General features: G+C 39.7%; 1 protein-coding gene across 4 annotated transcripts in view; it reads left to right on the forward strand.

Moving 5' to 3' along the window:
- Positions 1 to 24692, forward strand: part of SLC10A7 (solute carrier family 10 member 7) — a 323901-nt gene that overhangs the window by 239496 nt on the left and 59713 nt on the right. For 3 of the 4 annotated variants that reach the window (XM_044681402.1, XM_044681405.1, XM_044681403.1), the window contains one exon: positions 24082 to 24165. The exons of the other annotated variant lie outside the window; for it this stretch is intronic. In XM_044681402.1, the coding sequence (XP_044537337.1) occupies positions 24082 to 24165 (84 nt within the window). The remainder of the gene's footprint in view (positions 1 to 24081; positions 24166 to 24692) is intronic. 4 annotated transcript variants of the gene reach the window in all.

Here is a 24692-nt window from a genome sequence, read left to right on the forward strand (position 1 = left end):
CTCTCCCTCTCCCTCTCCCTCTCCCCCTCCCCCTCTCTCTCTCTCTCCCTCCCTCTCTCCCTCCCTCTCTCTCTGTCTCTGGATTAGTTTTCCCATTTCCCATACAGACAGGATTTGATCAGCACATCAGTTGCTTTGACAAGACTGTAGTGGCATCTGCTCCAGATAAAAGAATTATTAAGGATTTCATTATGTCAGTTGTTGAAATGCAAAGAATGCTGCTAATTAAAAATCTGAAAATAGGCCCAATAGGATCTTAGTAGCTCTAAACATATTTATAGTGTCTAATTCAAGTTATTCAGTACACAGGGAAATAAAATGGCGTCTCTTTTCTGATCTCCTCTTCCTCTGCCATGTTAGCCTGCATTAATCAAATTTTATTATACCTTGTAATCTAGACCTTTTCTCTTAGAAACTAATATGGAAATGTATTATGTGTGCTCCAGGAAACCCTTTCCCTAGTGTAAGGCATTAGCAGGGTGTCAAGAAACAGGTGGACTTAAATGGACACCATTTTTTTCAGTGTTTATTGAGTGAATACCATTAGGCAAAGGCATCTTTAAGAACTGCACCCTGAGGCTTGGACCCACTTCCGGCAGTTACCTAGGAATCTGTTTCTGCCAGCATCTCTTGCCACTCCAGGCATTAGAAGGTCACAAGGAGATTGACAAGTTATTGGCATGTCAGCTCTCCATTTTCATTGCCAACTCAAGATTATGGAATCATCTAGAGAACTTTCTCTACTCCTTGCTTCAGTAAGCATCAGCTGCCTAAGTAGAAGACCTAATAAATTGTTTGGGGGGGGGGGGTCAGTGCTCTTTATCCTGAAAGATTTCCTTGTATCTGACACTAGGTTCACATTCTACCTCAAAAGGGTAGGTGGTCTCTGTTTTGCAACTTGATCTCCCTCTTTTAAGTTAATCCTTCCTTTAATGCACAGGCCGAGTCTTTACAAGGATCTTAGTGACATAGACTGGATGCCTTTAATGAATGAGGATAGAATGGCATCATGAATAGAGCAAAGGCATTAGAGTCAGGAAAGTGCCCGGTCGTGCCTGACCTCTGGCACTTGCTTGCCGTGTAAGCACAGCAGCCTCTGAGTCCTGGATGGCCTCATCTGGAGAATGGAGATTATTAGGACAGTGCTGCCTACTTTGTAATATTTTTGAGAGGATATATATAGTGTTGGTCTGTTGGTGAACATTTATTAAGAGCCTACTATGTGCCGAGCACTCTGCTAAGTGCTGTGGATTCAAAGAAAGGGAAAAGATATCGCTGGATCTCACAGTCTGATGGGGGAGGGCACAGGACAAAAATGTACAAACAGACCAGAGGTAAGATAAATGGGAGATAGTCATCAGAGAGGAGGCACCTTCTCAGAATGAAGGGGTGTCTGGAAGGTCTTCCTGTAGAAGGCAGGGCTTGAAAGAAGCCAGGAGGGGCAGATGAGAATGAAGAGCTTTACAGGCATGGGAGCAGCTGAGGAAGATGCCCAAGCTTGGAATATCTTGCTCCTGGATCTCAGAAGACAAGTGGGAGCGCTGTCAGGTGGAAGAAGACTGTGAAGTGGGGGTCCAGCTCACAAAGGACTTTGGATCCTGTGAACAGGGTTTTATATTTGAAACTGGAGGTGACAGGGAGCCCCCAGAGTTTATGGAATAGGGGATGGGAGGGTGATGTGATTGGACCTTCACTTTACCATCGCTTTGACAGCCGAATGAAGGCTGGACAAGAATGGGGCGAGTCTTGTGTCCAGCAGACCCAGCAGCAGGTGCAGCATTTGAGTGGTGGCAGCATCGGAGGCAAATGCAAGAGGTGCTATGACTGTAATAGTGATGAACCTTCGCTACAGATTTGGTCTGGCAGGGAGAGTAAAGAGCAGAGGGCAGCCTCTAGGCTTCAGCCTGGGCAGCCTAGGGGATGACACCATGCCATGATACCATGCCAGGGCCAAGAGGGGTTAAAGGAAACTTTGAGTTCTATTTGGGGCATTTTGAGTGTGAGACATGTATAGGACACCCAGTCTGAGATGCAAGACTGAAGGCTGGCAGAAAGGTTAGAGCCAGATAAGCAGATTAAAGAGTCATCAGCAGAGAGATGAAAATTGAATCCGTGGAAATGGATGAGACCATCAGGTTTACGTTGCCGGCTTGGAAATGCTAGGGAAATATCAGTGGTGGCTGTTTCCAGAAAGGATGTAGTCGTCTCTTGTCACTTTTGGAAATTGAAGATACTTCTTCATGCTTTACAATTGGGGAAAAGATTCAGGCAGGATCCCCTTCCAGGCTATCATGACAAAACTGAGATCAGAACTTGAAACTCAGTGTCCCATAACCTGCCTGCCTTGGGAACCCATGATTTATTATAGGCAAATTATTTTGATGAGACCAAATACGTTGTGACTGCCGAGTGATTTCAGCATGTTCGGCCCTTCCTGACCCCAAGTGGTGTTTTCTTTGCAAAGATTCTAGATGAGGCAAAGTTAAATGACTTGCTCAAGGTCACACTAGTTTAAGTGTCTCGTGCCATATTTGAACTCAAGAAGATAAGTCTTCCTGACTCTGGGCCTTGCGTTCTATTCACTGCACCACCTCACTGACCTGACTTTGAAGTTTTCTTGGCAGAGATCCTGCAGTGGTTTTTGCCATTTCTTTCTCCAGCTTATTCGACAGATTAAAGTGAGACCAACAAGGTTAAATGACTTGCTCAGGGTCATACAGCTAGCAAGTATCTGAGGTGAGTCTGCCTGACGTTAGGCCCAGCACTCTATCCGCTGTACCACTTAGCTGTTCCTGACCACATACATTAGGAAAATATTTTTTGTCTTTTTACATTTTTGTAATCATAGAATAATAATCATTGCTGACATTGTTTTCATAATTTGAGAGTGAGCATAAATTACAGCAGAAAGATCACTAGTTCTGGAGTCGGGGGACTTAAGTTCAAATATTTCTTGGCTGACCTTGGCAAAGTCACTTAAGTGGGTAGAATGAAGGAATGGAACAAGAGTCAGTGTCTGGGGTCCCTTCCATTTCTAAATCTCTTTTCCTTTTCTTCACATGCATTTGCTCTTTCAAACCTCTCTGCGCTGACTCTGTGAAATATCACCATTTTACAGACGAGAAAACTAAGGCTCAGAGAAAGTAAACAGCCGGTACAGAAACACGCAGCCGCTAAGTTTCCAAGGTGGGATCCAAGCGTGACTCCCAGTCCAGAGTTCTGTCTAAAACACCAGGGCACACTTCAAGATCAGCAGGCCAGGCACTCAGACTTAGGCGGGTCCTTCCCGTAAGCGAATGATGGAGAGCTCAGTGGGAGAAAGATTCTGCAACCTCAGCAGAGAAACAGATCTGCCCGTCGTCAGAATGCCTTTATTTATAGATTGCCTTTCCTCTGAGTGCTTTCATTTATCTTCTCCAGATACTCAGGTATCAGGAAGTTAGGGCAGGAGTGACGGGCCTCGATATACGGCATGAGAAGGTCCTGGCGAGATGAGTCTCACCAGTGAGATGCAGCTGTAATTTGGTGGTTTGGAATTCTGAAAGCATTTACCCTGAGAAATGGCATCACTAAGTGGCAGCCTCCTTGCTGGCCTGCAAAGATCCACGCAGCCTCTCTGTTCCAAGAGCGTTCTCATTCACACTTGGAGCATGAAGGGAAAGGAGGGTTGCCCAATGGAGAGTCGAGCCCCATGGATGGGTTCTGGTGGGAAAGGTGAGGGAATAGACATTTATGTAGCACCCAATATGTATATATGTGACAGTATTATCTCATGTGGACCTCACAGCAACCCAGGAAGACAGGTGCTATTATTATCATCCTCAATTTACAGTTGAGGAAACTGAGGCAAAAAAGGGCTAAGTGACTCACCCAGGATCATCCACCTACTAAGTGTCAGAGTCTAGAATGTTTTTTGGGATCTGGGCCCAGCATTCTCTCTGCTGCACCACCAGCTGCCTCTGGTCTTCTGCCACTAAGTAGTCATGTGACACTGGAGAAATCACTTAATGGTCTTACAATTATAGATGTAGAGCAGGAAGGAACCTTAAAGATCATCTTATACCCGTCATTTTACCAAGGAGGACTCTGAACCCCAGAGAAGTGAAGCAATTTACCCAAAGTGTCACAGCTAAGGAGGAGAGGCAAGATTTCAACCCAAGCCCTCTGATGCCAGTATTCTTTTCACCTCTGGCTCTTGGCCATCATCTGTTAAATGAGAGGGTTAGAGTAAATGAGCCTTCCATCTCTAACATTCTATAACTGTGATTTGCAATGAAAAAATAGAAAACATCCCTGTAGCAGTCATTAAGCAAAACGGAAAAATAATAAGCTTAAAAAACAGAAAATATTTTAAATTATCTTGAATTTTGATGTTTATGGGCAAAGCAAATTTAATGAAAAAAGTTTGAGAAGATAAGATGGAAACATTTCTGAAAGGCATTCCTGGGTCTTTCTGAGAGCTTTAAATGATGGGGGGAATCATTTTTGGTATGTCTAATTGATGTTTTTCCTTCAAACCTTATTGCTTTCCTTTTCCTTGATATTAGTAGTATCATACACGCTACATTTTCATTTATCAGCCATAATTAGAACCATTACTTTTTTAGATCATACTACATGGACCCCCAAAAATCTCAACCAGGTTCAGAGTTATCTTAGGGTCAACATCTATCCAAATTCCTGGCTTGAGCTCCAGCCAGTGTAGTCTTTAGCAATCTAAACAAGCAGAGTTTCTTAACCTTTTTTGCATCAAAGATACCTTTGGCAGCCTGGTGAAGCCCATGGACTCCTCAGAATTATGCTTTAAAATGTGTAAAGTAAAATATATATGATTACAAAGGAAAACAATTATATAGAACTACAGTCTTCAAAATATCTTAAAAACAAGATCTTAGAATTCAGGTTAAATGAAGAGCTAGGAGAGACCTTAAAAGTTATCTAGACCAACTCCTTTATTTTACAGATGGAGAAACTGAGCCCCAGGGAAATCAAGTGACTGCCCAAATTCATATACGTGGTCAATGTCAAAGACAGGATTTGAACCCTGACTTGAGAGGCAGTTTTCTTTAATAAGTGCAGACACATGAAACTGTCCATAAGAAGGATTTAGCCAAACAGAATAGCAAAGAAAATAAAGAGGAAGATATGGGCACATTTAATTACAGATGTCCATGTCTTTGATGGGAGAAGAAACCTGGAGCCCAGACAATTCATCTTTGTTTGCCAGCTGGAATGCCTCCCAACTAGGAAGCTGCTGCTTTCTGAAACTTGAGCTTTGGACACGGTGGGGAAGGGGAAGGGCAGGGAAAGGCTGCATGCAACCAGTCTTTCAGATATGGCACATCTATAGATCAATCATTTAGATATAAAGATTGGCCTAGGGCTAGCAAGGTAATAGTCCCACTATGTCCAGGCCACTTTGTATCTGGAATATTGTGTGCATTTCCAAGCATCACATCTTAGGGATGCCATTGGTAAATGCGCCACAGTGGTAAAGGGCCTTGAGATGGTGGCAGATGGGAATTTTTAACTTAAAGAAGAAAAGACTTGGTGAAGGGAGGAGTGATAAAGAGGTCATGATAATTGCCTCCACTTATTTAAGTCTTTCATGTGGAATTAGGGTATAAACTTTGTGCTTGACTCCCTAGAACAGAATTAGAGGAGAGAGTGTGGATCCTGGAAAGATATATACTTTAGCCCTCTATTACGAAAATATCCCAGTGGAGCTATCCCCAAGTAGAATGGGCTGCCTCAGGAGGTGATGGGTTTGCTTTCATTCTAGGTCTTCCAACAATACTTGGATGGATGACCATCTGGTGGAGAGAGGATAAATAGATGATGGCTAAGGCTTCTTCCAACTGGGGTTCTGTGATTCTGATTTCAGAAACTCCTTATTTCTTCCTTTGACTTAGTCATCCAAATGGTAAATTTTTAATCAGAACTTTTGCAATTACTTTAAACTTATTTATCCTTGTCCTTCACTGCCAATAAATGTCCCTCATTCTTGAAAAAAATAAAATCAAGTCTTTTTCTCCATAACAACTTTCTCCTCTGTCCCTTTCTCTCCAATTTCTTGATCACCACCCAAGACGAATCCCTGATCCCCTCTCACCTGCACTGTTGTAACAGCATCCTACCTGGTCTAGAACTATTTTGTATTTATTTTTCTATACTTACTTTTCTGTGTGTGTTGTAGAACATAAGCTCCTTGAGGACAAGGGAGTGTTTGGGTTTTGTCTTTACATTTTTCAGTGCACAGCACAGAGTAGCTGTGTTGCATGTTGAATTGAATTGTCCCATTATTTTAATTTTCTGTTATTTCCCTGGAGGTAATACTTGATATTTGCCTTGAGACCTGTTAGCAACTGCCTATCAGTTGAGTTCAGCTTACTCTAAAACCTTGTTTGCTTGAAATATAGGCTAAAAGGAATATAAAAAGGAGATCGCATTTTAACACCATAATGCAACTTCTTCTATTATTAATATGGTTTGTATAAAATGGTCATCCCTCTGAGTCTATATTCTGTGAAATCATTCTGGAGGCAAATGATAAATTAGGTTAAGGAAAAATGCTCGAGCCTTAATCTGAATGACTTCAAAGACAGCTCCCAGATTAGCCAACCAGCAGCAAACCTAAAGCCCTGTATCAGGGAATCCCCTTATCCTGTGACACCGCCCCTCCCCCCCCCCCCCAGTCCCACTCATCTGCCTTGCTCTTATTAACACTTTGCTTATCAGTCAGTCACTCCAACCACAACTGTGGAAGTCCCTACTATGTATCAGGCACTGTTCATGGTGCTGATGATACAGAAACAAATATGAGGTAGTCCCAGCTTTCAAGGCACTTACAGTCTCTCAGAAAATAAAGCATGTATGTGTATGGGCCAGGCTCAATTTGCCATTTAAGGACCAAACTTGCCCAGCCCGGTGCAGCTTATCACTGGGGACCTCAACTTGATCATTTTCGTATGGACTCAATGACTGTCAGGCATTTGAGTATTCATAGATGGTTGGAATACATGAACTTGCCTAGTGATTCCATTGTTAGAAGGAACTCCCAGGTGAGGGAACCCCATCTACAAACAGGGCAGGAACATCTCTGCAACAGATAATGTGAACTCCTTATCCCAATGGAAATCAGTAACATCTTAGCAAATTCTAGCCTTACAGGGACTTGGTGAGTTGCTTAGAGCACTCAGAGGATAATCGACTTGCACAGGTCTCAGCCAGGCTGTGTCCAAGGCAAGCACTTGAACCCCAAGTCTCCCTAGCCTCGAGGCCAGCTCTCCCATCAACCACAGCATTCTGATTGATTATATTTCTCTGCAATTTGTTATGGCTTAAAGAGATCTTAGGCCAGGCTCTCTGTTCCTCTGCTCTCAAACAAGATGGTATCAAAATCCTTTTAAGTGGATTTAAAACAAAGAAATTCCATATGTCACAATTTCTTAAAAATGGGCTCTGGGTCTTTGCTGTTTAGACCCTCACAACAATCCTTTCATGTTGGTGTTATTACTATGCCCATTTCAGATTCCACCTGAGGCCCTTACTCACTGTGTGATCTTAGACAAATCACTTAACATCTCTAAAGCTTAGTTTTCTCATAGGATTGTAGCTCTCGTACTCAAAAAGCCTTAGTGGCCATGTAGATCAGTACCTTATTTTATAGATGAAAAAGCACAGACCCAACAACATTAAATGACTTGCCCAACATCACATCTCTTAGTAGTTGTCAGAGTAGTTGTTGTCATCATGGTCATCTCAAGGGGGATTTCATGGTGTCTTCCTGACACCATGCCTTCACACCGACTATTTCCCATTCCTGAAATACACTCCATCTCTTGGATGATCTCCGTCTCCTACACAAGACCTTTCCTGATCTCCCTAGATATTAAAGGCTTCTCCCCAAATCACCTTGGTTCTCTTTTATATATCTCTCTCTCTCTGTAGCTATCTATCTAATCTTTCTGCTTGCGTGCCTGCCTGTCCATCTAATTTATCTACCTGCCTGCCTGCCTGTCTGTCTGCTTATCTTCCTGTCTGCCTGCTTGCCTTCTATCTCCATGTCTGCTTGTCTATCTGCCTGTCTGTCTGTCTGCTACTGTCTCTTGGTCTGCCTATTTGTCTACCTGCCTATCTGTCTGTGTCTGTGTGTGTCTATCTGACTGCTTGCCTGCCTGTCTGCCTGTGTGTCTAACTAGCTAGCTATGCAGGTAGTCTTCCCCTAATAGTCCTCCTGAGGATGCTTTACTCTTTCTGTCCCCAGTGCCCAATACAGTGCCTTGTACATAAACACTTAATAACTATTCGTTGGTTGGTTGGTTGACTCCAGTTCAAGCACCCCCTCCACAAGGGCCCAGAAACTAAACTAAACCCATGTCACAAGCTTGTTGTAAGGGTCAGACATTTGAAAAGAAATCAGTCAACATTTATTAAATGCCTACTGTGTGCCAGATACAGCATAGTGGAAACCTCATGTCAAAAATACCTGGGTTTAAATCTTAACTTAGGGCTTCATGTGAGCCCCAAATGAAACAATGCACTTTGCAAACCTTAAAGCACTATATGTTGGAACACAGTGGGTGGGTGTTGTACAGGACAGTTCACAGAGTCAAGGCCAGAGAATGTAACCAGAGCTTGGAAAAGCTTTGCCTTTTAATTGAATGGGCAAAGGCCAGAAGAAATGTGGAGAAAGGAGGCATTTGGAAATGAATGAATCCATGGAGATCCTGTTATTGAAAGGGAAAGAAGTGGAGAGAGAGAAGAAATCATCCTAGAGCTACTGGAAATGCAAAGAACTCAGGCTGCAAAGCCTTGATCAGGAGTAAAACTTGAATATCAAAATGGAAAGGAGACGGATTCCAACTTTTGGCAGATGCCAAGAGGCATCCTTAGCAGGAAAAGTTGAGGAAACAATGATTTATTTTGACAGTCTCATAAATTGGGCAAAGCTGTTTGATGTCCCATGAAATAAATGTTTAATCCTTTTTGTAGGAGTCTCTAAACCTTGTCAAGTCTAAAGTTGTACAGTTTCCCAGCAAGTTAATATGATGAAACTTATATAACTTTGCCCACAATATTGGGTTTTTCTTTTCTGCACGTTTTATTTCTTTAGGTCTTTGTTGATGTTAGTCTTAACAATTTCATTCTTCATCAGTATGTGTATTAATTGACCACAAGTGAGACCCCAGATTTGGCACCAAACAATTATTAAGTGCTTACTATGTACAAGATACTTTCCTTTTGTATAAAAATAATAAAAATCATCTCTCCCCTCCCAGAGGTAGATGAATCCTGTTAAATCCAATTCTCTCATACTGATGCCTATTTATGAGGCTTTTCCATTATTGTTTTATTCTTTTACTACTCAGTCACCAGGTTTTTATTGAGTCCCAACTCTGTGCTAAGCATGAAAGTTTGGCATGTAGAAATATAATGTGAGGCTCTGGCCATCAAAGAGTTAGTGGTGTAGTTGGGGAGACAGAAAAACTAGCCCACAAAACAATTCTAGAAGAGTTAATTGCTAACCTGTGTGGTCTTGACTGAGTGCAGAAGGATTTCACAGAAAGGAGAGATCAGTGTGGGAGGGAAAGATCAGTTACAGTTGGAGAAGCTATCAACCCTCATTAGTGTCTCCAGTTCTGTGACTGCCTACAGTCTAAAGCTCTTGAACTTTTGATCCTAGCCATAGAAATAATAATAATGTACAGAAACCATTAGTATCACTTATGATACTCTGCTCCTTTTTCCATAATCTATTTGTAGAGATGTCTGCATAATTGATATTCACATTTATGATCACATATGAGAGGCATTTACGGCAGAAGGCTTTTAAAGAGTGACTTCTATCCTCTGCTGGCTTACTAGAGAGGTTGCTGTCCACTCTGCTTTGAAATGACCTTGGGGTGAAGGCAGAGCATGAGGAGATGGGGAAGGAGGATGACTCATGCCAGACTGGTCATTTCCCTGATGCTACCTGTTGTCCTCTAGGTGTCTCTCTCTTTCCCTGGCTGTGTTTACTTTTCTCTGGCTCTCTTTCTAGGTAAATGGTGGGCAAGTAGAAAGAGTGATGATGGATTTGGAGTCAGGGGACCAGGTTCAAATCTGAGGTCTGACACTTAACCAACCGGGTGACTGTGGTTTCACCTTCCTCACTTGTCATGGAGGGGCTTGGACTTGGATTGTCTCTGAAGTCTCTTCTAGCTTTAAGTCTGTGATCCTATGATTGTTTTTAAGGCGAGAGGGAGAAACAGAGACAGAGAGACTGACTTAAGAGCATCACCCATCCCTATGACTACCAGTGAGCACATTTCTGGGGAGGAAGCATCCTGTGCTATTCTGAATGGAGCTAAGTGTATCTCATCTGTGTCCCCAGTAACAATAGTCTGGGAGTGCTGCTGGCTGTGATTCTGTTACCTACTGTAGAGGGTATCAGGGGCACGGCACAGGGAGGAATGAGGGCTTTGTAACCCACCCTCTTGTGCCAAAAATGATTCCCTTCCCACTCCACCTCCAGAGACAGAAACTAAGCATTTTATTCGCTGTTTCCGTAAACTCAGTAAGCTCTCCCTTCTGGATCTGTGATAGCCGGTTTTCTTGTCTAGGAATGCAGAATGGGGCTGAATGTTCTGTGAACTTTCTTTCTGAGGAACATCCAGGATTAAATGTATTGGGTATCCCCCAAATTCCCATGCAGTTGTAAGTTTCAGTAGCCTCATGAGTTTTAATCATTTTATTTTAAGCTTCATTGGCTTAAAGCTACATGGAGATTTTAGGGTTACCTCATTTGATACCAAAGAAGAATGGATTTGGGGCAGTAAGAAACCTTAGATGTGATTTCATCCAACTTCCTCCTTTCATAGGTGAGGAAATTAGAAGGTCAGAGAAGTGATTGCCTGAAGTCATACAGGTAAATAAAATAGTAGAGGTTTGAACCCAGCTCCTCAGACTCTTCTAGGGTTCTTCTCCGTGCACCATGCTGTCAGTTCAATATGTTCCCATCAAAATGAGTAAAAGATTTTTGTCTTTGTATCCTAAATTCCAGTTGCATTGTGGGTATTTAGATAGTTGTTTAGATATTCTTCTTGTTAGCATTCAATTATATAGGTTTTTTTAAAAAGCTTTGAAAAATCAAACTTGTTTCTGTCAAATACTTGCTCAGGTAGGGGGAAGCTGAGAGAGAGAGAGAGAGAGAGAGAGAGAGAGAGAGAGAGAGAGAGAGAGAGAGAGAGAGAGAGAGTGTGTTGTATAGTAACACAATGGATAGAGTACCAGGCCTGGAGTTAGTAAGACTCTTCTTCCAGAGTTTAAATCTGGCCTCAGACACTTACTAGATGTGTGACCCTGGACAAGTCACTTAACCCTGTTTGCCTTATGTTATATGTATGTATGTATGTGAACATACACACACACATGCCAGCAGATAGATAGATAAGATAGATCTATAATAGCAAAACAAGATGGATGGATGTTGACCCTTTTTAAAGTTAGTTGTTTAACTAAGCCCTCATTGTGTGTTTTAAAAATGTTTACTCTTACTGCAGATAGAGCCTGCTGTTCTATATTAGTTTTTGTAATCATTTTGCTTTTGTACTAAGTCTGCATTTTGTGCATATTACATGGGAAGTGCTAGAATAGAATGGGAGGAAATTTGAATTCAGACTTTGGAGAATCAGGTCTTTCCTGATTCCTTGGTAGTATTTATTGTGTTTACTTTGATGCATTTTGTTTTCATTTCTGTGGGTGCATGTTGTACCCCGTCCCTCCATTTCCACCTGCAGTAAATGGTAAGTTTCCTGAAGGGCAAGACTGCTTTTTATTTCAACATCCCGCACACCCCTGGCAGAGCAGTACCTAGCCTCAAGCTTAATAAATGTTTGATGAATTGAATTAGAAGGCTTAAGAACTAGAGGTATCTGAAGAGTCTCTTATCATAAGATCATAGATTTCAAGCTAGAAAGAAGCTTCAAGGTCATCTGATCTAACATCTTCCTTTTATTGATAGGAAACAGACACAGTGGGTAAAGTGAATTGCTTAAGATCACACAAGTAGTAAAGGACAGACAGGATTTGGACCTTGGGCCTCTGGTTCCAAATCCAGTATGTTTGCACCCTCCATGTAGCCCTTCGTATTTCTGTTTTCACCTGCTCTGTGCAAGTAGAGCTTTGTAAAGGTGAATGTATAGGAATGCGTGTCTCGGGCCCACTACTTTGTCCCCTTCAAGCCGCAGGGTTCAGGCTGCCCAGTTCAAGTGGTTTCCATGAACAGGCTGTCCCTGTTTTCCTAGCAAGAGAGCTTTGATGTTAAGCATTCCGCAGTGTGTAGATCTATCTAATCTGTCCTTATTTTTTCCCGAATTGAGGCCTAATGAAAGCTGGGGCCAATCATCAAGGGTGAATTATTAAATACAATAATGTTTTAATAGCTGAGAAGAGATACAAATAGATGAGAAGCCTGTGGCTAATGGATTTCACTGGTAGGAGATAAAAGGCTGATTACGCAGCAGAGAAAATGAAGACCCAGTGCATTAATGACGATTTACAGGTCAGCTCACTTACATGAGTGATTTAAAATGCACCATCTGTTTTCCAGCTGGGTGTTTATAATGATCATTTTACAGGAAATTACCATCTTGTTCATCCAGTAGGAAAGATGGCTACCATGACCAAAGACTTCATTACCCAATGGGCAGTCTACTGGTACATAGACTGATCTACCTTGTCCGTAGAGAAGCTGGTCCTTGTACAGCTGACCTCTCTCTAGGCCTCTCCTCAGAGTCCTTCCAGCTTCAGTAGTAACTGCCAGAACTTGCACCCTCTTGGCATGGCCTCCAAAGACTCCCCATCACCTTCATGCCATGATCAGCAGAGAGATTTCCTGGAAGGAGAGTTACTCTTGCAGGTATTTCTGAGTCACTTTAGATTTGGCCTTGTATTTTTGAAAATGCCTTAATATCAGTGTATACAACATCTTCCCTTCGTTGGCAACTATAACTTAAATTCCTCCCCATGATAAATTGTTTAATAACTGAATGAGCTTAGGGTCTCTGATTCTAGGTGATATAAGAAAGTGGGATGGAAAGGCTCAGAATTCATTATCCTAGAACCTAGCACTAAGCAATACCATACTTGGGTCCAGGAGGTAAAGTGAAAAAACATTCTTGAAAGGTGACTAGATCCAGAACGCTGAGGATGGGTCGATTCTAGAACCCTCCTAGGAAGGAAGGGCAAAGCCCTGGGTTGGGAGTTTGACCTGAAGTTACACTGAAAGAGCATTCTGAACTCATTCATTCTAATGCAGAAGCTTAGAACCAGTCTGGCAGTCTGGCTAGGAAACCCTTCCCTGAAGAATGTTTGTAAATGCATATAACAAAAGACATAGGAGTATGAAAGAAACTAATTATATTGAAATGTGTTTACAAAAACAAAACAAAACAAAATACGGAACCCAGGCCTTGGGTTAAAAATCCCAATCCTAAAGACTCCCTTAACCTCATTTAAATCCCTAGAGTAATCAGAGAAGAGTCTAAGTTTCCTTAACTTTCTCTTAGCCAAGATAAATCAGAATTCATGATTCTGCTTCAATTATGCCAAACTTTCCACTCCACTTCCCCAGCATCCCCTCTGAAGCCCTACCCTGCCTGGTAGGGGTTCCCTCCCTGACCAGTTATTTTTTTCAACCAACACCTCATCTTTCCCTAGTTCCCTTGGTTCAGGATTATTTTGAACATGTTTTCCATATCACAAGGCTCTTTTACTGTGCCTTCTAAGCAACATAGGACCATTCTATCTAAACTCAGAATGAAGGATTAATCTATTTTCATAAGTATCTCATATTAATAGAAACCCCCAAAACACAAAGGGCAAATGGAAACAACCTAAACATAAGATATTAAATTAAATTAGGACCTTTTAAAACCTTAAATTCAATCACTCCAGAGGTTTATGATCCCACTTAGAATTTGAACCTAGGAAAGAGCAGATTTTCAATATGTTCTCTTAACATTCTCTTAATCGAAAGATAACCTACATATGAACAAACAGTTTTTAAAAGAAGAAATGCAAACTATCAACTATAAAAACTACTTCCATACAATTGAAAGTAACTCTAAGGTTTCACCTCACACCCATCAGATTGTCAGAGATGATCAAAGACAAGTCTCTGTTAGAGGAACTATGAGAGTATTTATGCAAAGATATACTGTTTTTGGTGTTACATATCAGTTCAACTCTTCTGGAAAACAATTTGTAATTTTGTAACAAACATTATTAAAATGTTTATACCATTTGATCAAGAATCATTCTGTTTGATAGATACCTCAAGAAGGTCAGTGACAAAAATATTGACCCCACATACAACAAAATATCCATATCATCATTTTTTGTGGGAACAAAAAACCCTGGAAACAAAAATGTTTGAGTTGAGAAATGACTAAACAAATTGTGACATACAAATATAATGGAAAAGTGTTATACCATTAGAAATTTGGCATCTGAGGAATTCAGAGAACATGAGAAGACTTTTATGATATAACATATAGATTTAAAGTAAGCTGAACCAGAAAATTACAGTAATTTAAACAAAAAAGAATTAGTAGAAAGAGTTCAATCTCTTAGTAACTGTAATGAATAATCCCTTTTTTGGAAAATGGCTCATGAACAATACCCCTCTTCTATAAGTAAAGAGGTCAAGGACAATGGATGCAAAATGTATCCCATTGCATCAGATGATGTCACTGTTTTGGTTGACTTTGCTTAATTATTTTTCTTGGTTATGAGGGGAGAGAGACAGAGAAAGAAAATGATTTACATGAAACAAAAGACTTCAATAAAACTTAAAGACAGAGGAGAGGAGAAGCGATGAGGGGAGAGAAGAGAGAGAAATGACTGTTACATACAACAGGCTATGATGTCCTATTTCAGTTTATGAACATGGACCACAGCAGCCCTCCCTGAAGACCATGTCAGTTTACAGAATCGGGAGCAATCTTGGTTAGAGATGTAATTAAGAAGGTGTAAGGTGCCAGATTAGGTAGGAGAGGGATGCCGAGGAGGAGGAGACCCCAGAGAGCGGCTGCTTTAGAAGTGCCCTCCATAAGGAAGGAACCCTCCATGTTGGAATCTGATTTGGCATAATTGACATAAGCTTCTTCTTTGGAATCTGTCACTGGTCCTGCAGCTTTGGTCAGTCAGTGGATGTCCAGGTCTCCTCAGGGAGCCTCCTGAAGCTGTGAAGTCTGCCCTGGCATCCAGAAGAAAGGAGAGAAGCATCTGCTATAAGGCAGCATCTGAGGGTATAAATGTAAGACCCATTCATTTCTTATGCAGGGATGAGTTTAAAGCAGAAGGAAATCCATTGCCTGTGATATTTCATTCTTCATATTTTAATAAGGAACCTGTCCTGGCTTCTATTGCAGACTCCAAAGTGAGCATTAAAAAAACAAAAAACAAAGCCCACATACAGGAATAATTTGGTGTCCGTGGCTGAAATGGTAGGTTCAGGCAAACCCCAGTTCTGGTGGCTCAAAGATTCTGCAGTGAAAATTGAGGAGCATTGTGGGACTCCATCCACTTTGTTTAGTTCTGTTGATCTTAGACTTCGTCATCATCTATGCAAGGAAGGGTTTCATAAGTGTTGATTGATTGATCAGCTGGCACATAGTAAACTAAGATTCTTCCTTTTGACCTTGGGGGAACCTTCCTAAAGGGAAATAAAATATGTTCTTTAAACTGTCTCAGTGTGGGAGGACCTAGGGGGCTCAGGGGATTGAGAGCCAGGCCTGTATCAGGAGGTCTTGGGTTCTAATGTGGCCTGAGATGCTTCCTAGCTTTGTCATCCTTGGCAAGTCACTTCATCCCCATTGCCTAGCCCTGGCCACTGTTCTGCCTTGGAACTAATACACAATATTGATTCTAAGACAAAAGGTAAGAGTTGTTTTTTTAAAGTCTCAGTGGTTTGGTTTTTACATAGAATATATATTTTATATTTTTTAAACGACATTAAGAATCGAGAGTTTAGAGGTATAAGGCATGTTAAAGATCATCTTGTCTAAGACAAAGGGGTGTGGACAGGTAATTTTTAAAAGAAAGAAATCCAAGTTATCAACAGTGATATTAAAGGATCCTCTAAATCAATAGTAATTAGAGAAATACAAATTAAAGCAACTTTGAGGTTCTACCTCATAACTATTAGACCAGCAGAGATGACAAAGGAGGAAAATAACAGATGCAGGAGATATTGTGAGAAAAACCAGCACCTTGATGTATTGTTGGTGGAGATGTGAATTGGTCTAGCTATTCTGGAAAGCAATTTTGAACCATGGTCAAAAAGTTACTAAAATGTAGGTATTCCTTGTCTCAGAGATACCACTACTAGGCCAATGTCACCACAAAAAAAAAAAATAGATATGGAAAAGGGTTCTGGATTTGCAAAGATATTTATCACAACTCTTTTCATAATAGCCCCAAAATTGGAAATAGAAGACTTCTTCTCCTATTTGGGAGTGGCTACATATGGTATATAAGAGTAACAGAATGTTTTTGGGCTAGGAAAAATCATGAAATAGACAATTTCAGAGGAAAATGCAAAGTTTTTTATGAACTGTTACAAAGTAAGTAGAACCATTTATACAATGAGAAAAAATAGAAAAACAATTTTGAAAGAATTTAAGAACTCTAATCCACATAATAAATCATGTCCGAAAACATCAAGATGGAAGTCATCTCCAGGAAGAAAGATGGCAAACTTAAAATGCTAAGACATACATTTTCAGTCATAACGTTGGACTTTGGTTTTGCTAGACTATGTTAGGTAGCTAAGGTTTGAGAATTTTATTTTTCATATTTGTTCTTTTTATTTTCTACATTAGAGGAAGGAAAGGGAGGGATAGTATGAGAGACAGATTTTTTTTAAACTATCATCTAGGCCAACTCCTCATTTTTCCAATAAGGAAACTGAGGCACAAGGATAAAAATAGTTTGTTTGCCCATCACCACACAATTACTAAGTGTCAAAGCTGTGGTTCAAAGTCATGTCCTCTGGTTTTCCACTGGTACCCCTTCTAGGGCCACCACAGCTTCTGGCCTCAGATGAGAGGAGTAATTACTAACTTTCAGACCTTTGACTCTTGCTCATAGAGAAACATCCAAAGGTCATTTTGTTGTTGTCATTGTCAGGTTCAGTTTGTTGTTTGCCAGGTTCAGTTTTTCTACTTGACATTCGTCATTACTTGTTTCCTGTATTAGTCATAGAGGAAAAGGCTTAAGCTGCAATTTTGACTGGCTAAATTGTTAGCCAGTTGTCAGCATTGCTGCTAGTATTAATTCATTAATTCATTAATATTCAGGTCTAATTTTAGGCAGAACATAAGTCGTTGGCAATTTATGGAGATTTGTGGAGCAGAGGAAGAGAGAATAATACAAAACAGCACCAAACATTTTGATAATGATAGTTTGAGTAGATCAGAAAAAAATAATAATTTGAGATTGAGTTCAATTTGTCAAGTACTCAGTGCAGGAGACTGTTCTGGGCACTGAAAAGTCAGAGACAAAAATGAAATAAGCTCTTCCCCCAAGGAGCTGACTTTCTCCTGGGGAACAATGAATACAGAGAGAATGTACAAACAAAGAACTAAATGCAAGATAATTTGAAGAGGGAGAATACTAACAACTGACAGGACCAGTTAAGATTTCCTTTAGAATAGGAACTCTTCCCCTGGGATCCATGAACTTGTTAGTTTTTTTTTAAAATAAAATATTTTGATAACCATATGTAGCATAATTCATCCACATGATAATCCTATATGCTTTATTTTAACCCTTTAAAAACATTGTATGGCCTACCAAATCGTTCAGCACCCCTGTTGTAGAAGGCAGTGCCTTTGCTGAGCCTCAGAGAAAGCTAGGGATTAGTGTTTTATGCATTTGGAGTGGGGAGGGGGGGGGAAGGACTTTCCCAAATTAAAGTGAAAATTAGATGCTGAAATTTCATTTTAGTTATTTTTATTTTTTGTTTTATTTTACAATTTTTTCATGGTTACATGACTCATTTTGTTTCCTTTCCCTCTTCCTAGAGTTAACAAGCAATTTCACTGGATTATACATATATTACCACTCAAACCTATTTCCATATTATTCATTTTTCTAATAATCTTTTAAAACTCAAACCCCATATAAACAAGTGATAAATCATAGGTTTTCGTCTGGATTTCTACTCCCACAATTCTTTCTCTCAACGTGGATAGCATTCTTTCTCATAAGTCCCTCAGAATTGTCCTGGATCGTTGCATTGCTTTTAGTAGCAAAAGTCCATTACTTTTGATCATTCCACAATGTTCCAGTTACTGTGTATAATGTTCTCTTGGTTCTGCTTATTTTGTTACAAATCAGTTCGTGGAGTTCATATAGAAATCAAGCAATTCATCGTTCCTTATAGCACAATAGTATTCCATCACCATCATATACCACAATTTGTTCAGCCATTCTCCAATCAAGGGACATACCCTCATTTTCCATATTTTTGCCATCACAAAAAGCACAGCTATAAATATTTTTGTACAAACAGATTCTTTTCCATTTTTTTGTATCTCTTTGGGATACAAATCCAATAGTGGTATTGCTGGATCAAAGGACAGGCATTCTTTTAAAGCCCTTTGGGCATAATTCCAAATTGCCCTTCAGAATGGTTGGAACAGTTCACAACTTTATCAGCAGTGCATTAGTGTCCCAATTTTGCCAAATCCCCTCCAACATTTATTATTTTTCTTTACTGTCATATTGGCCACTCTATTAGGTGTGAGGTGGTACTGCGGAGTTGCTTTGATTTGCATTTCTCTAACCAGGAGGAATTTAGAACATTTTTATATGATTTATTGATAGTTTTGAGGATATTTCATTTTAAACAAATAAAGATTGAAAAGGGAATTCCCAAATATCAGGAAGGAGTAGGTGGACAGGTCAGGGACCACTAGCCACAAATGAGTCTGAAAAAGGGTTGCCTTACTATTTCAAGGATCTGCAATCGCATCAATATGTGAGTTGTCTCTTCAGTGTCTCTCACAAACCATCCCTTGGTTATCCCTCACACTTAGCAAATGACCAGCCTACTTTTTTTTTTTTTTTTGCTACATTTCTTCAGTAACAACTCCAATAATAGCAGCTTTGGTTTCCTCATCTGTAAAATGGGTGTAATAACTTACCTTATAGAGTTGTAACTTTGCAATAACATAATATGCCTTCTCACATCCACCATAAGCTTTCCATTCTCCGTTGACTGTTGGGTTATTGGAGGGCTAAAAACATGGCACTTTTAAAAACAAATGGTACTATAAAAAATTAGAAAATTTCTAAAAAGTTAGCATTCATGATCTGTAGTTAAGGATAATAAGAAAGTACATTTAGGGGAGAGAAATGGAGTGGAGAGGAGGGCCAGATCTTTTTAGATCCAAGCTATCCATCCTAACTTGTAAATATTTTTACTGATCGAAGGCAAGAGATTTCTGATATACCCCCTTATCTAGCCTTATCTTGACAAGAGAACAGTGAAATATGATATCCTGGAGTCAGGAGCCTCAGTGAATCATATATCCCAAAACACCTGAGATTAAATCACATACAGACGTAGGTCAGGAAGGAAAATAGTCACCAACTAACATACATGATAGATCACTAGCTTTTCTTTTCAGTAACATTTAATTATCATTTTTCAGTAACTCAAGTAGTTCAAGGAGTAATGATGGGAATTGAACCCAGCTCCTCTGACTCCAGAAGATATTTTCTCTCTTTTCCACAGAGGAATGTATACTTTTCCCTCTCATCTCGAATTCTCAGTTCTTTTGTGGATGATAATAATAACAATTAATTTTGTGGATAATAATAATTAATAAAATTAACAATTTTAAAAAGAAATATTTATTATTATTAATTTTCATAGTATTTAAGGTATGTGAAACAGTCTCCTCACATCAGGCCTACATGAGATAGTTAATACTAGTCTTCTCAGTGCCTAGCACTATCCCTCACACATAGTAGGTATTCCTATTTTATAGAAGAGAAAACTGAGACTCTACTAAGTTAAGTGACTTCTTCATTGTCTTGGAATTTGTAAGCATGAAAGATCAGATCTCCTGACCCCAAGTTCAGCTCAACAATTCTTATATCATTCTATTTCTAGTGCTAGAAGACCATAGAACATAAGGGGCTCCACTCTGAGAGGTTCTATATATAGTTAGATATTATAACATTTGCTTCATTGACATTATTAGATGGTAATTGCCCTAAAATTAGGGAGACTCTCCTGACCTAGGAAATATAGTCTGTATTAGAGAAGTCTCAGTCAGATTGGGATCAGTTTAGGGAATAAAGAGCCTAGGGACTTGGCATAACAATAATAATTATTTTCATAATCATAATTCATTTTCATGGTATTTGGAGTGTGAAATAGGTATAATAAGTTACTGCTGGTTTTCTCAGTGCTTAACACCATCCCCTGCACAGAATAAGTATTTCTGTTTCACAGATGAGGAAACTGAGACTCTCAAAAGTTACTTGACTATCCAGGACAATTCTGAGGGACTTATGAGAAAGAACACTATCCACATCCAGAGAAAGTACTGTGGGAGCAGAAACACAGAAGAAAAACATATGATTCATCACATGGTTCAGTAGAGATATGATTGGGGATATAGACTCTAAATGATCACTCTATTGCAAATAGTAATAATATGGAAATAGGTTTCAAACAATGCTACATGTAAAACCCAGTGGAATTGCTCATTGGCTTCAGGGGCAAGGGGGAAGGGGTGGGAAATGGAAAGAACATGAATCATGTAATCATGGAAAAATATTCTAAATTAATTAATTAAATAAATTTATTATTAAAAAAGTTGAATGACTTCTCTATTTCCACAGAATTAGGAAACATGAGATTCGACCCCAGTTTTCTTGACTTTGAGTTCAGCTGTCTAAAAGCACCAAGGATTAGGAAACCCTTGTGCCCCACCCTGGGAGAGGTTTGAAGTGGGTATAACCACTGACTTGGTTGGCATTAGATGGCATCTGAATGGCCCAAAATTCAAGAGACCCTCCTGACTCAAGAAATATGGGCTGTATTAGAGGAATCACCATCTTGGTAGGGCCAGTGAAAGGAACAAGCATAATAAGAACAAATAAAGGCTAGTGTTTATATAACAAGCTTTTCATAAGTTATCCATTTGTTCTTCCCAGCAATCCTTTCAGGTGGTGTTCTTCTTGTCTCCATTTTCCAGATGAGAAAGCTAAGGTTGACAGACATTAAATAGCTTAGGATCACCCAGCCAGTAAGGGTCAGAGGCAGGATTTTGAACTCAGTTTTTCCTTAATCCAAATTTAGCCCTGCCTCTATGGTACCACCCAGCTTTTCCCAGGGTAACCTTATATTCCTAAAATTGACAAGTCAGAGTTCATCAGTGCTCATCCTCCAAATGGAACAAAGCACTTTCCAATTCATCCCAACCCCAGTTCTAGGAATAATCCCACAGGTAGCTCTTTACACAGATGTAAGAAAGTTATAAGAACCCATTCCAACCTTGACATCTGAATTATCCTTCATCTCAAGAATGATGCTAAAAACAAGCCAGAGGCAAAGTATTACGTGTTCATTGCATCTTATAACAGTGATAAATGGGGGCCCCACGAGGCCATAGAGAAAAGCTCTTTTGAAAAACACAGAGAAAGATGGAAAGATCTATAAGAACTGATGCAAAGAGAGGTAAGCAGAGCCAGGAAAATGCTACTACCCAGTGACTGCAAGCACAGGAAAGCTTTTTTACAAAACATTTAAATCAGCTCAAGCCCCCAGACAAAAGAGATGAGAAAACCCCTCTGTGGTAACAGAGTTTTTTCAATCAGCATTGCTGAATTTTTTAAAATTAATTTTTATTAAGAATAACTCTCTAGAAATAGGAAGGGGACAAATTTAGATGATAGAAAAACAAAAATAAAACAAAATAAAATCCACTTTTGAAAAAGAAAGTAAACAGCCTCAGAACTCCAGAGGCAAATTGTGAAGATTGAATTCTCGTAGGGGGTAAAGGGAGTTGGGACTTAGAGGGCATGGATTTCTAATCATGGTTCTGGTGGAATGACTGTGTGTTGGGCTTGTAGTTAGTATGACTTAGGGATCAAAGCTCATTCAAAATAGCTCTATTATCTATGGAAGCCTGCACAAGTCACTGAACCTTTCCGTGATTCAATTTCCTCATTCTGTAAGTTGGGGACAGTCATGGCTCTATTTCATAGGATTGATGGGAGAATCAAAACAAAATATTGTATGTATAACTCTGCAAACCTTAAAGTTCTATGGTGATGCCAACTGGGCAATCATTTGACCTTTCCAAATCTAATTTTCTTCAAATATAAAATGAAAGAGTCACACTAAACCATCTCCAAAGCCACTTTACCTCTGTGGTTCTATGAATAGTGAATCACTTTTATGCATTTATTTGCACAAAACAAATCTGGGACCCAGGCCCAGAATTGAATAGGAGGAAGAGAGTAAATTGGATTACATTTGGGAAATTGTTCATTGCTTTCAGCAGTGCTAGTCTTCTCCAGGATACATAAACCCTTATTTTTTAGTACCAGTATTCTTCCAGTAATGCTACCTGACTGCCAATCATGAAATACCAAAATACATAAAAAATAAAAGTTGACTTGTTCAAAGATCAATAAAGGGATGCCTGGTGGATATAAATGAGCTGCACATAAATTACAACAATGGCATGCACTCACAAAACAACATCAAAGATTCTCGGGAAATGAAAGGAGCTAGATTTGTAATGAAGAAGATGAGTTCGAATGCTGCCTTTCTCATTACCTCTTTGACCATAGGCAAGGTGTCTCTCCTTTCTTGGATGCAGTTTCTTTATCGATAAAATTAGGTGGTTGAATTAGGTGACCTATGGTTCTTCTAGCTCTAAACCTATGATCTTATAACTTCAATAGAAAAGAATGAGGTCATCAACTGAAGCCAGAGCATAAGAGATAAAATAGCTGGAATGTTGTCCTGGGTCACATCATGTTAATAGTCTTAGAGCAGGGACTTCCACCATCTACAGAGTCCGAGAAACCTGTCAAGGGGCATATGTGAAAGCTAACTATGATTGTATTATTTTAGTAAAATCTTTCAGTATTGCAGAAAAATTTTGTGTTTTGAAGAAAGAAAGGGCATCTGAAAAATTTGAATGAGACCATCAAAGGAATAATGCCTAAACTGGCCAAAATTAAATGGGGTTTGACTGTGAAGTCTTTTTCATATTGAGTTAGAAAATGTCAATGACAATGACCCAGAGAAAGATGACCTAACTATATTTCTCATGGCAAACTCCAGAACTTAGTTCCTTTCATATAGAATAGGAGGTACATGAATGTTTTCTGAAAGCCCAGGGGGCTATAGAGATTGACTCCCCTGATGGATGTCTGTGGGAGAATGAAGAGGAGAATCACATGGGATATGGGATTATGGTCTGCATGGATGAAAGCTGACATCAGTGAGATGGATTCGATGAAATCTTTTTTAATATTGTCTCCATTCTTAGATTGTAAACTCCTTGAGGTCAAGAACTGTCTTTTGCCTCTTTCTTTTTCCCTGAGCACATAGCAGAGTCCTGGCACATAATAGGCACTTAGTCAATGTTTAGTGATTGATTGATTAATTGATTGATTGATTAAATGCAAATTGAATCATTAAAACATAAACTTCAAGAACACCAAGTATTTGAAGAAACTTGTTTTTTGTTGTTTGTGGTGCTCTCAACAAGGGATTTAAGAGATTATTCAGAATGCACTATTTGAACAAGTTACTAAGTTTTTGTTACCCAAACATCTGGTTTAACAGCTGGCAGACAGACCGCTTTGCATTAAATTTAGAAAATTGAAAGTAACATCACTTTCTCTGTGTTTGTATGCAGCTATTACATATGTGTCCCTTTGTGGGTGTGAATTTGGTTCTTACTGCATTATTTCAAAAATAAAAATGTTTTTAAAATGCCTGACAAGCTCATTATAAACTGATTGCTGAATTGCTTATCTCATTTTTTTTAACAGCTTGGATCATCATCTTCTGTGCCTTTTACCTCCATATTTTCCCAGCTCTCTATGACTGTAGTTGTTCCCCTCATCATCGGACAGGTGAGTTCCACACTCCAGTATCCAACCTTCTCCTCCAAGTCTATCTAGAATCTGTGAGATGGAACAGGCAATGAGAGGGCTGGATTTGCAGGTAGGAGAAATGAGTCATTGGGAAGAGAAAGGAGTCAGCATTTATGTACATACTGCCTGCTAGTTTCTAGGCATGGTGGTAAGCACTTTTCACAGATATTAGCACATTTGATCCTTGAACCCAGGAGTAGATGTTTCATAACTGTTTGGTCATCCTATTATCCTGGCCCTTTATCTATTGCTGTCACTCTCATGTGAAATGATGGGATAGTGGAGAAGGGACCTTCACTACAGAAGAGCTTAATCTAAGTCTACTGCTGCCATATACTAGCTTTGTGACCTTGGCCAAGTCACTCTTGGTGCCCTGAGGCTATTCTCTAAGACCAGAAGGTATAAATGAGCTGCCTCTTTCTATCAATATAAGGAGTTTCCCAGTTGGAGACTCCCTTCACTGATCATGGATTTAGTTCATTACTTTCATTTTGGAATGGGAAGAC

This window comes from Gracilinanus agilis, chromosome 6, assembly GCF_016433145.1.
Source record: "Gracilinanus agilis isolate LMUSP501 chromosome 6, AgileGrace, whole genome shotgun sequence".
Classification (NCBI taxonomy): domain Eukaryota; kingdom Metazoa; phylum Chordata; class Mammalia; order Didelphimorphia; family Didelphidae; genus Gracilinanus; species Gracilinanus agilis.